At 42.5% G+C, this 16522-nt stretch overlaps 1 protein-coding gene across 1 annotated transcript; it reads left to right on the top strand.

Annotated features, from left to right (window-relative positions):
- The first annotated feature begins 1618 nt into the window (after positions 1-1618).
- olah (oleoyl-ACP hydrolase) lies at positions 1619-13736 on the top strand. Its single transcript, XM_064983918.1, has 7 exons — positions 1619-1695; positions 4266-4396; positions 8859-8997; positions 9215-9314; positions 9459-9628; positions 10269-10351; positions 10636-13736. Exons 2-7 carry the CDS (start codon positions 4270-4272, stop codon positions 10776-10778), a joined length of 762 nt encoding a protein of 253 aa, XP_064839990.1. The 5' UTR covers positions 1619-1695; positions 4266-4269; the 3' UTR covers positions 10779-13736.
- Positions 13737-16522: the final 2786 nt, after the last annotated feature.

The raw sequence follows: 16522 nt of genomic DNA, 5'->3' as shown, positions 1-16522 counted from the left end.
ATCGCTGCAACTCCCCAACGGGCCTGGGAGAGGTGAATGTGGATTCATGTGTCCTCCGAAACATGAGCTTAAACGCACTCCTTAACACCCGCCAGCTTAACGGGAAGCCAGCCGCAACAATGTTTTGGAGGAATCGTTCAGAAAGTGCAATGGGACAATGAAATCCGGGTCTGTACTAACCGCTACGCCACTAAAAAGGCCCCCAAAATAAGTTTTAATACCGGTAAATGTGTGCTTCAATATTTTTGGGGGGCAACTGTGGTATAAGCGGGATAAAGGCTTCCGTTCTGTACATTAATGTATATCAGAACGTCTAATGTACAGAACGTCTAATGTACAGAACGTTGGCATTTATCCCTTACATATCTTTGTTAGAAAGAATAGTATATTTCCCTTGATGGAGTGATGCTGATTGTAAAAATGGGATAAACATACCCGTTCTCCCCTACACCCACAAAGCGCTGATTGGCCTGTTAGGCATGATTGAATAAGGCCTCAACCAATGACCCGCAAAAGAGGTGAGATTTCGAACCGAATGGACTGAAAGAGAATTACACTTCGTGAAAGAAAGAAAGTTGTCAGTGATCCTTTATTTATAAGGGATTTGACAATGCAGTGCATAGGGACAGGGTACAGTACATAGCAAAAGTGGTAAAGACCCTATTGGGGCAAAATACACTTCCAAATCTTTGGTCTAAAATGTTTCACTGGCCTCAGTACTATACATCCAGAATAACATTATTTATATATTTAATATGATATATAGTACTGTACATCCATAGTTAAGTTATTTATATATTTAATATAATATATATAAATTAATTATTTACCATGTAATTCCACACTCCAGAATTCAGATGAAACTTTTGATCTATTTCAGCATCCGTTTACTAACCAAACCTGAAGAAGAGAAGAACCAGGACTGTGGAAGCAGAGGCAGAGAAATACTTGGGATTGTAAGGATTTGCTGCAGAACAGCTGCAGGGGGTGTTGAGTGGTAGTGTTCTGACACAGGAGGTTGGTGCCACCTTAATTGGGGAAGACAGGCTCGTGTTAATGACTGGAGCACAATAGGTGGGATGGTATCAAATACTTCAAACACATGCTTTCCATGTGATTGATGCCATTCCATTTGCACCTTTCCAGCTATTATTATGAGCTGCCCTCCCTTCAGCAGCCTCCATTGGTTCTGGAATAGGACTAGATAGGGTTAAATAGTGGAATGGGTTGGTGTTTTTTTTAGAGAGAGAGAGGGCGAATAGTTGGCAGGGCAATTTTCCTTTTTCCCAATTTTGTATTACCTTATTAAGAATTTATAAGGTAAGGGTAGCCTAGTGGTTAGAGCGTTGGACTAGTAACCAAGGTTGCGAGTTCAAACCCCCGAGCTGACAAGGTACAAATCTGTCGTTCTGCCCCTGAACAGGCAGTTAACCCACTGTTCCCAGGCTGTCATTGAAAATAAGAATGTGTTCTTAACTGACTTGCCTGGTTAAATAAAGGTAAAATTAAACAAATAAATTAAAATGTCGATAGGCTGTGAGTGGCCTCACACACCAGCACAGTAGGTGGCAGTGTATGCATCTAAAAGTTGGAGGCGATCTGCCAGCCAATTCGCTAAGAAGAAGAAAAAGGAGGAAAGGAGGAGAAGAACCAGGAAGCTTTAAGAAAATGTGAGGTGCCACGACTATTTAACAGGTATTTACAGTATGACATACTAGTTAACGCTTAGAAATTCTTCAGTGACGTGAGATTTAGTAAGCTACATTAAGTGTAAGAACTGGATCTGGCAGTAATGTGACCAAAATCCAAACAAACATGGTTCGTTTGCGGTAGCTTATAAACCTGTACATTGCACCTGGTATAAAAAAAAGTTTGCGTTTTGGTAGTCGTCAGTTTGTTCCATTATACCTTTGCATCCTGATGCACAGGAAAGTAAGAGGGCTTTCGCACCATTTGGTTTCGAGCGTCTTTTACGATCTCTGGCACATATTCGCCCTTATTTCGGTTCGTTTGGACGGGTGTGAACTCTATCAGCACACGGGAGCGCACTAACAACGCACAGTGGTTCGCTCAAAAAAAGGGTGCTCGGTCCGATTCCAATCATGACGTGGTGCCAGTCTGGACCAAAAATAGGAAAATAAACCGAGGCACGCATTATTATTGGTTGTTTGACTGCGAACATTCGATGATACTCACGCAGTAGCTTACCATAACTTGATATGTCTGAAACATTATGTGAGTAGTTAGCGCATTTTTGAGAGCATGCTGATTAAGGCCTGAGTCTAAACCAGGGATAAAGACTACTGAATATACCCTATTCACGGCGCTGTTAGAGCGAGATGCTATTGCGTTGTTTTCTCCTGCATGTTGTTGGAAGACGAAAGTGATATGAAGTTTGAGAGAAGTTATGCTTCTTGATAATCAATAATGGATTAAACATGAGCATTTTTCTCCAATAAACACATTACTTGCATGAACACATGGCTTTGTTTGGCATTGGGCAATCGGAAACCAACCAGACGCCTCACAAGTCCTCAACTGGCAGCTTTTTATTTATTTAACCAGGGAGGCTAGTTGAGAACAAGTTCTCATTTACAACTGCGACCTGGCCAAGATAAAGCAGAGCAGTGTGAACAGACAACAACACAAGAGTTACACATGGAATAAACAAGTCAATAACACAGTAGAAAAAAATAGTCTATATACATTGTGTGCAAAAGGCATGAGGAGGTAGGTGAATAATTACAATTCAGCAGATTAACACTGGAGTGATAAATGATCAGATGGTCATGTGCAGTTAGAGATACTGGTGTGCAAAAGAGCAGAAAAGTAAATGAATAAAAACAGTATGGGGATGAGGTAGGTAAATTGGGTGGGCTATTTACCGATGGACTATGTACAGCTGCAGCGATCGATCGGTTATCTGCTCAGATAGCAGATGTTTAAATTTGGTGAGGGAGATAAAAGTCTCCAACTTCAGTGAATTTTTTTATTTTTTATTTTATTTATTTTTTTGCAATTCGTTCCAGTCACAGGCAGCAGAGAACTGGAAGGAAAGGCGGTCAAATGAGGTTTTGGCTTTAGGGATGATCAGTGAGATACACCTGCTGGAGCACGTGCTACGGGTGGGTGTTGCCATCGTCACCAGTGAATTGAGATAAGGCGGAGCTTTACCTAGCATGGACTTGTAGATGACCTGGAGCCAGTGGGTCTGGCGCCTAATATGTAGCGAGGGCCAGCCGACGAGAGCATACAGGTCGCAGTGGTGGGTGGTATAAGGTGCTTTAGTAACAGAACGGATGGCACTGTGATAAACTGCATCTAGTTTGCTGAGTAGAGTATTGAAAGCTATTTTGTAGATGACATCGCCAAAGTCGAGGATCGGTTGGATAGTCAGTTTTACTAGGGTAAGTTTGGCGATGTAAGTGAAGGAGGCTTTGTTGCAGAATATAAAGCCGACTCTAGATTTGATTTTAGATTGGAGATGTTTGATTTGAGTCTGGAAGGAGAGTTTACAGTCTAGCCAGACACCTAGGTACTTATAGATGTCCACATATTCTAGGTCGGAACCATCCAGGGTGGTGATGCTAGTCGGGCGTGCGGGTGCAGGCAGCGAACGGTTGAAAAGCATGCATTTGGCTTTACTAGCGTTTAAGAGCAGTTGGAGGCCACTGAAGGAGTGTTGTATGGCGTTGAAGCTCTTTTGGAGGTTAGATAGCACAGTGTCCAAGGAAGGGCCAGAAGTATACAGAATGGTGTCGTCTGCGTAGAGGTGGATCAGGGAATCGCCCGCAGCAAGAGCAACATCATTGATTTATACAGAGAAAAGAGTCGGCCTGAGAATTTAACCCTGTGGTACCCCCATAGAGACTGCCAGAGGACCGGACAACATGCCCTCCGATTTGGCACACTGAACTCTGTCTGCAAAGTAATTGGTGAACCAGGCAAGGCAGTCATTAGAAAAAACCGAGGCTACTGAGTCTGCCGATAAGAATATGGTGATTGACAGAGTCGAAAGCCTTGGCCAGGTCGATGAAGACGGCTGCACAATACTGTCTTTTATCGATGGCGGTTATGATATCGTTCAGTACATTGAGCGTGGCTGAGGTGCACCCGTGACATTAAATAGTACCAGCAAAACACCAGTCTCACGGTCAACAGTGAGGAGGTGACTCCAAGAGGCTGGCCTTAGCAAATATCATCTTCAATTTTGCCGCATTATACATAGGCCTAATCCTTATTTTAATTTCTCTTGTCAAATACAGTAGAATGGACAAGGTGATCAACTGCTTCAGTAAGAGACCTGATGCCGTGGCCAGGCTGATATGCTTCCCATGGGCAGGTGGAGGCTCCATACACTATGCACGCTGGGGGAAAATCCTCACCTCCATTGAAGGTAATGATGATGATGATGATGATGATAATAATACATTGGATTTACATAGCCATTTTCAAAGACCCAAAGGCGCTTTACATAAGGTACTATTATTTTTAGAGCCCGACCGATAAATCGGTTGACCAATATTATCGGCCAATTATCTTATCTTTCTTCTCTTTTATCTTTCTCAGAAATATGTGTCTGACTTTATTCTGCATATAAACCTGCAATATTATATACATAGAATTAACGAATACAGTATGTCTTATTTGCTGTCACTTTTTAGAATTTTTCAATGGTTGCCTAAAGATGGCATTCTACGAGATGCTCATTGAACAACATTCAGCCCTAAGTCAAGAGAGAGTAGGCATGGTGGTTTGACGGTGAGTAGCTTGCCACATCTAGTGATGGCATATTTGAATAAGTAAATAATCAAAGTACACTTCACCAAGCAAACAGCCCTGTCCTCACCCCATTCTCACTTAGTTAACGTTAGCTGGCTAGCTAGACAGCTATGTAGTTAGGCTCTATCTAGCCGGCAAGATAATTTTGGGCATGTAGTGTGTGTGGACACCTGCTTGTCGAACATCTCATTCCAAAATCATGGGCATTAATATGGAGTTGGGCCCACCTTTGCTGTATGACAGACTCCACTCTTCTGGGAAGTCTTTAGACTAGATGTTGGAACATTGCTGCGGAGACTTGCTTCCATTCAGCCACAAGCATTAGTGAGGTCGGGGGCTGATGTTGGGCAATTAGGCCTGGCTCGCAGTCGGCGGTCCAATTAATTCCAAAGGTGTTTGATTGGACTCAGGTCAGTGCTCTGTGCAAGTCAGTCAAGTTCTTCCACACTGATCTCAACAAACCATTTCTGTATGGACTTGCTTTGTGCACTGTCAGCATTGTCATGCTGAAAAAGGAAAGGGCCTTCCCTAAACTGTTGCCACAAAGTTGGAAGCACAAAATCGTCTAGAATGTCATTGTATGCTGTAGTGTTAAGATTTTAGTTCACTGGAACTAAGGGCCCAAGCCCGAACCATAAAAACACATCCCCAGACCATTATTCCTCCTCCACCAAACTTTACAGTTGGCACTATGCATTGGGGCAGATGGCGTCCTCCTAGCATCTACCAAACTCAGATTTTTCCGTCAGACTGCCAGATGGTGAAGTGTGATTTATCGCTCCAGAGAATGCATTTCCACTGCTCCAGAGTCCAATGGCAGCGAACTTTAAACTACCCCAGCCAACGCTTGGCATTGCGCATGGTGATCTTAGGCTTGTGCAGCTGCTCGGCTGTGGAAACCCATTTAATGAAGCTGCCGACAAACAGTTATTGTGCTGGCGTTGCTTCCAGAAGGAGTTTGGAACTTGGTAGTGAGTGTTGTACCTGAGGACAGACTATTTTTACGCGCTTCAGCACTTGACATACTGTTCTGTGAGCTTGGGTGGCCTACCACTTTGCGGCTGAGCCGTTGTTGCTCCTAGACGTTTCCACTTCACAACAGCACAGTTGATTGGGGCAACTCTAGCAGGGCGGAAATTTGACGAATGACTTGTTGTGTTGGAAAGGTTGCATCCTATGATGGTGCCACGTTGAATGTCACTGTGCTCATTCTACTGCCAATGTTTGTTTATGGAGATGGCTGTGTGGGCATGGCATATGTATGTGTGTGTGTATATGTGTGTGTGTGTTAACCTAGCTAGCAATCTCTGTGGTACTTATGTGCGGACACCGGACTGACGCCAAAGTGAACACTCCTTGATACAAAAATAGCACTTACTGTGTGGGCTTATTTAGTTTTCCACAAACTGCAAAAAGCAAGATAGTTGGCGCCAATCTATCATTCGAGTCATGTGCTTGCATTCATGATGAGATAGATGGCTGAATTAGGTGTATGACTAAAACCATTGCGGCAAGGATTTTCTTGCGTTAACGTTTTCAGTTATCAGCGTATGCCATTTGCAGTTGAAATATACACTGAGTGTACAAAACATTGACACCTGCTCTTTCCATGACATGAACAGGTGAAAGCTATGATCCTTTTTTAAATTAACCAGGCAAGTCAGTTAAGAACACATTCTTATTTTCAATGACGGCCTGGGAACAGTGGGTTAACTGCCTGGTCAGGGGCAGAACGACAGATTTGTAACTTGTCAGCTCGGGGGTTTGAACTCACAACCTTCCGGTTACTAGTCCAACGCTCTAACCACTAGGCTACCCTGCCGCCCCAGGGTTTGATGGGGCTTATTGATGTCACTTGTTGAATCCTCTTCAATCAGTGTAGATAAAGGGGGAGAGACCGTTTTTAAAGATGGATTTTTAAACCTTGAGACAATAGCGACATGGATTGTGTGTGTTCCATTCAGAGGGTGAATCGGCTCGACAAAAGATTGAAGTGCCTTTGAACGGGTTATGGTAGTAGGTGCCAGGCGCACCGGTTTGAGTGTGTCATGAACCGCAACGTAGCTGGGTTTTTCACTCAACAGTTTCCTCTGTGTATCAAGAATGGTCCAACACCCAAAGGACTGCTAGCCAACTTGACACAACTGTAGGAAGCATTGGAGTCAACATGGGCCAGCATCCCTGTGGAACGGTTTTGGCACCTTGTAGAGTTCATGCCCTGTCAAATTGAGGCTATTCTGTCAGCGAAAAGGGGTGCTACTCAATATTAGGAAGGTGTTCCTAATGTTTTGTACACTCAGTGTATAGTCAATACATGTTGTATTGAATATCAGTGTAATTTACATTATGGTTTCTGTAAGAAAACATTGGCGTAATGAACAGCTAGCATGTGCACTAAGATCTCAATGCAAGGTTTCCATAAAGTGTTTGTTTACATGACCTTTGACTATTGACAAAAGGAACACCTATGTGAGAATGCTGTTCATTGACTACAGCTCAGATTTCAACACCATAGTGCCCAGGATCACTAAGCTAAGGACTCTGGGCCTAAACACACTCCCTCTGCAACTGGGCTGTTGTGGAGCAGGTCGAGAGTTTCAAGTTCCTTGGTGTCCACATCACAAACTAACTATCATGGTCCAAACATACCAAAACAGTCGTAAAGAGGGCACAACAAAACCTTTCTCCCCTCGGGAGACTGAAAAGATTTGGCATGGGTCACCAGATCCTCAAAAGTTTCTACAGCTGCACCATCGAGAGCATCTTGACCGGTTGCATCACCACCTGGTATGGCAACTGCTCAGCAGCTGACCTTAAGGCACTACAGAGGGCTCAACTAACCTGTTCCCCCGCACACTGACTTGATACCAGTGCCTTCTGTATATAGCCTCGTTAATCTTATAGTGCGAACCGCACTGTACATCACTGGGGCCAAGCTTCCTGCCATCCAGGACCTATACAATAGGCTGTGTCAGAGGAAAGCCCATAAAATTGTCAGACTCCAGTCACCCAAGTCATAGACTGTTTTCTCTGCTACCACACGGCAAGTGGTACTGGAGCGCCAAGTCTAGGACCAAAAGGCTCCTCAACAGCTTCTACCCCCAAGCCATAAGACTGCTGAACAATTGATAAAATCACCACCGGACAATTTACATTGCCCCCTCCCCCTCCCTTTTGTACACTGCTGCTACTCGCTGTTTATTATCGATGCATAGTCACTTCACCCCTACCTACATGTAGAAATGACCTCAACTAACCTGTTCCCCCGCACACTGACTTGATACCAGTGCCCTCTGTATATAGCCTCGTTATTCTTATTGTGTGACTTTTTATTTTAGTCTACTTAGTAAATGTTTTTTTTAACCCTTCTTGAACTGCACTGTTGGTTAAGGGCTTGTAAGTATCTCACCGTAAAGTCTTCACTTGTTGTATTTGGCGCATGTGACAAATAAAGTTTGATTTGAAAGCACGACATTGAATCTACTCAAAACAAATGCTGACACCTAGTGGTGACATGAACTGCGTGGTACAGCATTTCACTGAATAGGTTGTGAATGTGTGAACAGTGAATGTGTGAAGTTTCACATTTATGGAGACAGTGTGATTCATTCATCCCTTGTTTAATAGTTTGCTTGTGGTGCTTCAGCAACAAAACAATTCTGCATTTTTATCCCCTGCTATAGATGGACAAAGTTCAACCTAAGAAGGTAAACGGAAACAAGTGTTTTGTATTTATAGAGGATTTAGTAGCTTTTTGATGTAAACCACATTTTAATATTTAGTTAAGAAATTATCCTTTAGAGTATCTGTTAATCCTTTGGAGCACAGTTTGTAGTTAAAAATAAAATAAAAATCATTCCACCTCTAAAAAAAAAACTAAAAAAACAATATCGATAATCAGTCACTTTTTCCTCCCTAAAATCAATATCGGACCCAAGAAACCCATATCGGTCAGGCTCTAATTTATATTATAAAAATAGGATTGGTCAATTGAATTTGTCATGATTCATGAGAAGTAGGTTTAGTGAAGGGAAAGGAGACCCAATGTTTCTATCTCCCACTTTGTTCTTTGCTAGTGTATGCTGTTAAACTTCCTGGCCGGGAGGCTCGAGCCAAAGAGCCCTTCTTTCAAAGCATGGAGCAGATTGTAGATGAGGTCATCAATGTGCTACTGCCGGTGCTCAAGGAGAAACCGTTTGCCCTCTTTGGCCACAGGTACAAGTAGAAACATGTCATCAGTGCCACTTAGGTATGAATCTCGTCACCCAGAACCAAATCAGGTTGTCACGAGTACAGTTTTTGATGGCACACTTAATTACTGAGGGAACTGTTTGATCTATAGTCATCATGGTCCTTATCTGAAGCTACATTTTATTGATCCAAAGTTGTCAGAATTGTGATGACCTTTTATCGCTATTCTGCACTGTCACAGCTTTGGCGCCATGACCAGCTTTGCTATAGCAGATACTTTGAAAAGAGTCCACAAGCTGGAACCAATTCACATCTTCCTGTCTGGTGCCTCTGCACCCTACGTGAGTACTATAATAGCAATCATGTAAAAACCGAACAGCATTTATACAATATAACTTTACTACGACATTTGTATGACATGTAACCATATGGGCATTTCTCATACCTTTTGAAAGACATCCTTTTAGTTTTTCCTTGCTTTCTAGTCTGAGATGCGTATCCAAGCCCCAAAGAGAAGTGATTTATCAGACGAGGAGTTTCTCCAGTGGATGACCAGGATTGGTGGGACTCCCCCCGAGTTACTGGCCAATCCTGAGGTTGTAAAGCTCTTCCTACCTGCGCTGAAAGCCGACCTCCACGTGGTGGAGAACTACAGGTGGTCGTCTCTAGCTTTGTCACAATTCTCTCTTTCCTCCCATAGTGTGCACTTTCACTAATTTGAAAGGAAATTGCTGGTATAAGAAATATGGTGGAAATTTCCCCACACTTCAGAAGATAGGAGATATTATTGGGACGCACATTCTATTAGCACCTCAGGCCTGTAAATGTTAATTAGCAACACATTTATTACCCCTTATACCATGGCATTGTTGAATACTCAATTCTGATTGTCTAGAAGGGCATTCTAGAGCGTGCATTATTTCCCTATAATGCCCTGTATAATGCAATGGCTATGGAGTTAAAGACTATCTGAACACGCCGATTGGCACGTGTTTTTCTGTTTCTCATTAGAAAAACAAGATTTCAGTCTGAGGTGTGTTTCCTGACCAGTTCCGCGGTTGGTTAATGTTTTTCCCCCAAATTACCCATTGTGGCACACGGATGTTCCAAACTCCATTTTAGATGAGACTGACTTTATAACAAAAATAACTGTTTTTGACTTTAATCGATGCTACACAGCTTGTTTTCAAAGGGATTCTTTGCCCTTTAAAGGCAGTCGCTCTTTAATTCTGACATGGACTATGTTTGAGCTGCTTTTGTATAAATATGTAATCAAGATTGTTCTTGTGTTCCAGGTGTGACAGGCCAGAGAGTCCTCTCCTCTCATGCCCAGTCACATGCTTCGATGGAAAGCAGGACATGCCTCATGACTTACAAGGTCAGCGCTCTGATGTCTCGTGCATGTCTGCTTTCCATGTGATGTCTAGCGATTCTCTCCATAAGTTACACTGCTGTAACACCCTGTGATTAACACCAAAGAAAATGCCATTAATAGTCCTAAGTGATGAGCACAGTTCAGCTGTAGGTTCCTGGCTGTTTGTGTAAGGTCTTCAGAGAACTCTTGAAGTTGCTTTAGAACTTTAGTTGCTGAAACCGAATTGTGATCTGTTTCCATCACAACTGTAAATGTGGTATGTGCCTTTCCCTTTTCTCATTTAACAGCATGGAATGAAATATCATCTGGAGATTTTACAGTGCAAATGCTACCTGGAGCTCACTTTTATTTAAAAGATGCAGCCAATGAGAAGATCATATTGGACTACATCGCAAAGTATCTGGAGATGGCGGAAATGGACTACTTGTAGCTATGACGGGCACAGTGGCAGTACAGGAAATGTATCATGTTATGTTTTCATTGTAGTAACACAACCAGTTTTACTTAGTCCAATAAGCATTTCAACAGTAGTATCTATGCCTTTGAGCAATAATGCAAATGATGGAAGTAGGGTTTGTTGACCATGTGAATCTAGCCAATGCGTCTAGGATTTTACGAGTGATGTAAGATGTATTACAGCCTAAAATGGAATCCAGAGAGATTGCCTGACTAGTCCTCAAATCAAATAAATCAAATTTTATTGGTCACGTACACATGATTAGCAGATGTTATTGCAAGTGTAGCAAAATGCTTGTGCTTCTTGTTCCGACAATGCAGCAATATCTAACAATTACACAACAAATACCTAATACACAAATGTAAGGAATGGAATAACAATATATAAATATATGGATGGGCAATGATAGTGGCATAGCCTAAGATGCAATAGATAGTATAAAATACAGTATATATGTATGAGATGAGTAATGCAAGATATGTAAACATTATTAAAGTGACTAGTGTTCCATTATTCAAGTGGCCAATGATTTCAAGTCTGCATGTAGGCAGCAGCCTCTAATGTAGTAGTGATGGCTGTTTTAACAGTCTAATGTCCTTGAGCTAGAAGTTGTTTTTCAGTCTCTTGGTCCCAGCTTTAATGCACCTGTACTGACCTTGCCTTCTGGATGATAGCAAGGTGAACAGGCAGTGGCTCAGGTGGTTGTTGTCCTTGATGATATTTTTGGCCTTCCTGTGACATCGGGTGTTGTAGGTGTCCTGAAGGGCAGGTAGTTTGCCCCCGGACGCGTTGTGCAGACCACACCACCCTCTGGAGAGCCCTGCGGCTGTGGGCGGTGCAGTTGCTGTACCAGGCGGTGATATAGCCCGACAGGATGCTCTCAATTGTGCATCTGTTAAAGTCTGTGAGGGTTTTGGGTGACAAGCCAAATTTCTTCAGCCTCCTGAGGTTGAAGAAGGGCTGTTGCGCCACCTTCACCACACTGTCTGTGTGAGTTTGTCAGTGATTTGTATGCCGAGGAACATAACTTTCCACCTTCTCCACTGCTGTTCCTTGATGTGGCTGGGGGGTGCTCCATCTGCTGTTTCCTGAAGTCCACAATCATCTCCTTTGTTTTGTTGATGTTGAGTGAGAGGTTATTTTCCTGACAGCACACACCCGTGTGGGCCCCCAGTGTTGAGGATCAGTGAAGTGGAGATATTGTTTCCTACTGTCACCACCTGGGGGCGGCCCGTCAGGAAGTCCAGGACCCAATTGCACAGGGTGGGGTTAAGACCCAGGGCCTCAAGCTTAATGATAAGTGATAAGCTTGGAGGGTACTATGGTGTTGAATGCTGAGCTATAGTCAATATAGTCTTCTGTATACCAATGTTTGCCTCCCAAATTGCACCTTATTCCCTTTTATAGTGTACTGCTTTTGACCAGCGCTATGTAGAGAACAGGGTGCCATTTGGGACAGTCTGTTACCATTACTGTACCAATGACATTCTACTGAGCCTGATGTCCATGAGGATGGAGAATATCTGTGCCAGTTTTGGCACTATCTGTGCATCTTGTCACTTTGTGTTCTGATCAAAAGTGTTAGCATGCTAACTTCCTGTAGACTTCTAGTCTTTGTGCTAAGCTAGTTAGCATTTTCACACACAATGTCCTCTAACTTCCATACTGGATGCAGATACATAAAAATGGCATTAATGAATTCATCAGACTGTGGGAGGCACACACAGTACTAGGCGCACAGTAGAGCCATGACTACATGGAACTCTAGTCCACATCAAGTAACTGATGCAAGCAGTAAAATGTGATTTCAAAAACAGACAACAAAAAAAACACCTTATGGAACGGCAACACAAACATAGGCACAGACACACGATACATACACATGGATTTAGTACTGTAGATATGTGGTATGGGCCTGAGGGCACACGGTGTGTTGTGAATGTATTGTTTTAATGTTTTAAACTGTAAAAACTGCCTTACTTTTGCTGGACACCAGGAAGGCAGCAGCTAATGGGGATCCATAATAAATACAAACCAACTATGGAAGTGTATTGTAGCTCATTCGGAGGTAGCCTCGACTGGGATTATAACCTCGACCGGGGGTCAAACGTCTTGACGAACTTGCAAAAAACGGATGGTTAGGCTAGTGAATGGGAATCTCAACACAATAAATGATGCAGTGGTGGGATTCTAACTTCGACCGGGGGTCAAATGTCTCGACGAACTTGCAAAAAACAGATGGTTAGGCTAGTGAATGGGAATCTCAACACAATAAATGATGCAGTGGTGAACTTACCATTAGACAGAAGAGGAAATTGCCACAGGCCTCACATCAAGTCCTGCCTCTCCCATCTCCTCATTGGTTTATATAAGCAGATACCCACGTGCCATCTCCATTGGTTTTACCCACGTGGGTGATTGAAAGATAAACTGAACTGATGTCGGTCAACCTTTTTGTGTGTGGATTAATGTACACGCACTATGTTGACTGTGCTTTTAAACAGCTTGGAAAATTCCAGGAAATTATGTCATGGCTTTAGAAGCTTCTGCTATTTTATGTCAATTGGAGGTGTACCTGTGGATGTATTTCAAGGCCTACCTTCAAACTCAGTGCCTCTTTGCTTGATATCATGAGTAAATCAAAAGAAATCATCCCAGACCTCAGGAAAGAAAATTGTAGGCCACAAGTCTGGTTCATCCTTGGGAAGGAGGCCTACAAACCTGACTCAGTTACACAAGCTCTGTCAGGAGGAATGGGCCAAAATTCACCCAACTTATTGTGGGGAGCTTGTGGAAGGCCACCTGAAACGTTTGACCCAAGTTAATCAATTTAAAGGCAATGCTACCAAATACTAATTGAGTGTATGTAAACTTCTGACCCACTGGGAATGTGATGAAATAAAAGCTGAAATAAATAATTCTCAACTATTATTCTGACGTTTCACATTCTTAAAATAAAGTGGTGATCCTAACTGACCTAAGACAGCGAATTTTTACTAGGAATAAATGTCAGAAATTGTGAAAAACTTTGAGTTTGAATGTATTTGGCTAAGGTGTATGTAAACTTCCGACTTCAAATACATATACTGTATGTAAAGAGTTTACAATGTTTAGTGAATATTGAGACCTATTAACAGTTGAGTTTACATGTTTTTCATACAAATATACTGAACAAAAATATAAATGCAGCAATTTCAAACATTTTACTGAGTTACATATAAGGAATCAGTCAATTGAAGTAAATTCATTAGGTCCTAATCTGGATTTCATATGACTGGGCAGGGGCGCAGCCATAGGTGGGCCAGGGAGGGTGTAGTCCCACCCACTGGGGAGCCAAGCCCAGCCAATCAGAATACGTTTTTCCTGACGAAAGGGCTTTATTACAGACAGAAATACTCCTCAGTTTCATCAGCTGTCCAGGTGGCTGGTCTCAGACGATCCCGCAGATGAAGAAGCCAGATGTGGAGGTCCTGGGCTGGTGTAGTTACACGTGGTCTGCGGTTGCGAGGCTGGTTGGACGTACCTGCCAAATTCTTTAAAACATTGTTGAAGGCAGCTTATGGTAGAGAAATTAACATTTCAATTCTCTGGCAACAGATCTGGTGGACATTCCTGCTGTCATCATGCCAATTGCACACTCCTTCAAATCTTGAGACTGGAATTGTGTGACAAAAATGCACATTTTAGAGTGGCCTTTTATTGTCCCTGGCACAAGGTGCACCTGTGTAATGATCACGCTGTTTAATCAGATTCTTGATATGCCACACCTGCCAGGTGGATTTAAAAAAAAATATTTTACCTTTATTTAACTAGGCAAGTCAGTTAACAAATTCTGATTTTCAATGACAGCCTAGCAACAGTGGGTTAACTGCCTTGTTCAGGGGCAGAACAATGGATTTTTACCTTGTCAGCTCGGGATTTGATTTTGCAACCTTTCGGCTGCTAGTCCAACGCTCTAACCACTAGGCTACCTGCCGCCCCAGGTGAATTATCTTGGCAAAGGAGAAATGCTCATTAACAAGGGTGTAAACACATTTTTGCACCAAATATGAGAGAAATAAGCTTTTTATGCATATGGAACATTTCTGGGATATTTTATTTCAGCTCATGAAACATGGGACTGACACTTTACATGTTTATTTTGTTTCACTGTACATACGTTCATATTTTTATTATCAAAATAATAAACACATATAAACCTTTTAAATAACTATCCTCTAGTTTCTAAATTTTAATTTGTGTTATGATAATGATTTACAACCGGGTTCCACTTGCTTTTGGGTTGATAGGTATGCTCAGTCCTAAATACAGACATCATCCAGACACGTGATTGTAAAACTCTGTGTTGTAAAGGAAAGAATGTTTGTGTTCCTGGCAATATGAGCTTTCAGGAATGGGGTCACATTTATTTTAAAGGTGCTACACAGGATTTAAAAAACAACAACATTTTTGCAGTGATAGTGGAATGATAGTGTTTCACAGTATTACCCACTGTTAGGTTCTAATTTTGGGAGTAAATAACTCTAGAGAAGCTTAACCAAGTTTAATTCTTCCCAAAGGGTCGATACAGCTGTAATTCAGACAAATGACATTTCACACAAGCACTGATATTTAACCCTTTCTCCTAGATTGAGTCTCTTACCGCCACAAATGAACAACCAATGCATCTCTGTTGCTAGACAGAGCCTTAGTGATATATGTTCTTCCTCACTTCATCTGACCTAACCTCTACCCAATAGTGCTTACTCCTCCCCAACTCAAGGCTGTGCCCCTCTCAAAAAAATGTAGAACTAGGAATAGATATTGTCCTTGGTTCACTCCAGACCTGTCTGACCTTGACCAGCACAAAAACATCCTGTGGCGTTCTGCATTCGCATCGAATAGCCCCCGTGATATGCAACTTTTCAGGGAAGTTAGGAACAAATATACACAGGCAGTTAGAAAAGCTAAGGCAAGCTTTTTCAAACAGAATTTTGCATCCTGTAGTACTAACTCAAAGTTCTGGGACACTGTAAAGTCCATGGAGAATAAGAGCACCTCCTCCCAGCTGCCCATTGCTCTGAGGCTAGGAAACACTGTCACCACCGATAAATTTCAATAAGCATTTCTCTACGGCTGGCCATGCTTTTCACATGGCTACCCCCCTCTATGGGTGTGCCACAGGGTTCAATTCTCGGGCCGACTCTCTTTTCTATATACATCAATGATGTTGCTCTTGTTGCTGGTGATTCTCTGATCCACCTCTACGCAGACGACACCATTCTGTATACTTCTGGCCCCTCCTTGGACACTGTGGTAACTAACCTCCAGACGAGCTTCAATGCCATACAACTCTCCTTCCGTGGCTTCCAACTGCTCTTAAACGCAAGTAAACTTAGAATACTTGGACAACTACAAATACCTGGGTGTCTGGTTAGACTGTAAACTCTCCTTCCAGACTCACATTAAGCATCTCCAATCCAAAATTAAATCTAGAATCGGCTTCCTATATCGCAACAAAGCATCCTTCACTCATGCTGCCAAACATACCCTCGTAAAACTGACCATCCTACCGATCCTCGACTTCGGTGATGTCATCTATAAAATAGCCTCCAACACTCTACTCAACAAACTGGATGCAGTCTATCACAGTGCCATCCGTTTTGTCACCAAAGCCCCATACACTACCCACCATTGCGACCTGTACGCTCTCGTTGGTTGGCCCTCTCTTCATACCT

The sequence above is a fragment of the Oncorhynchus masou genome, chromosome 13, assembly GCF_036934945.1.
Source record: "Oncorhynchus masou masou isolate Uvic2021 chromosome 13, UVic_Omas_1.1, whole genome shotgun sequence".
Lineage (NCBI taxonomy): Eukaryota > Metazoa > Chordata > Actinopteri > Salmoniformes > Salmonidae > Oncorhynchus > Oncorhynchus masou.
This window is presented reverse-complemented; position numbering and strand designations above follow the sequence as displayed.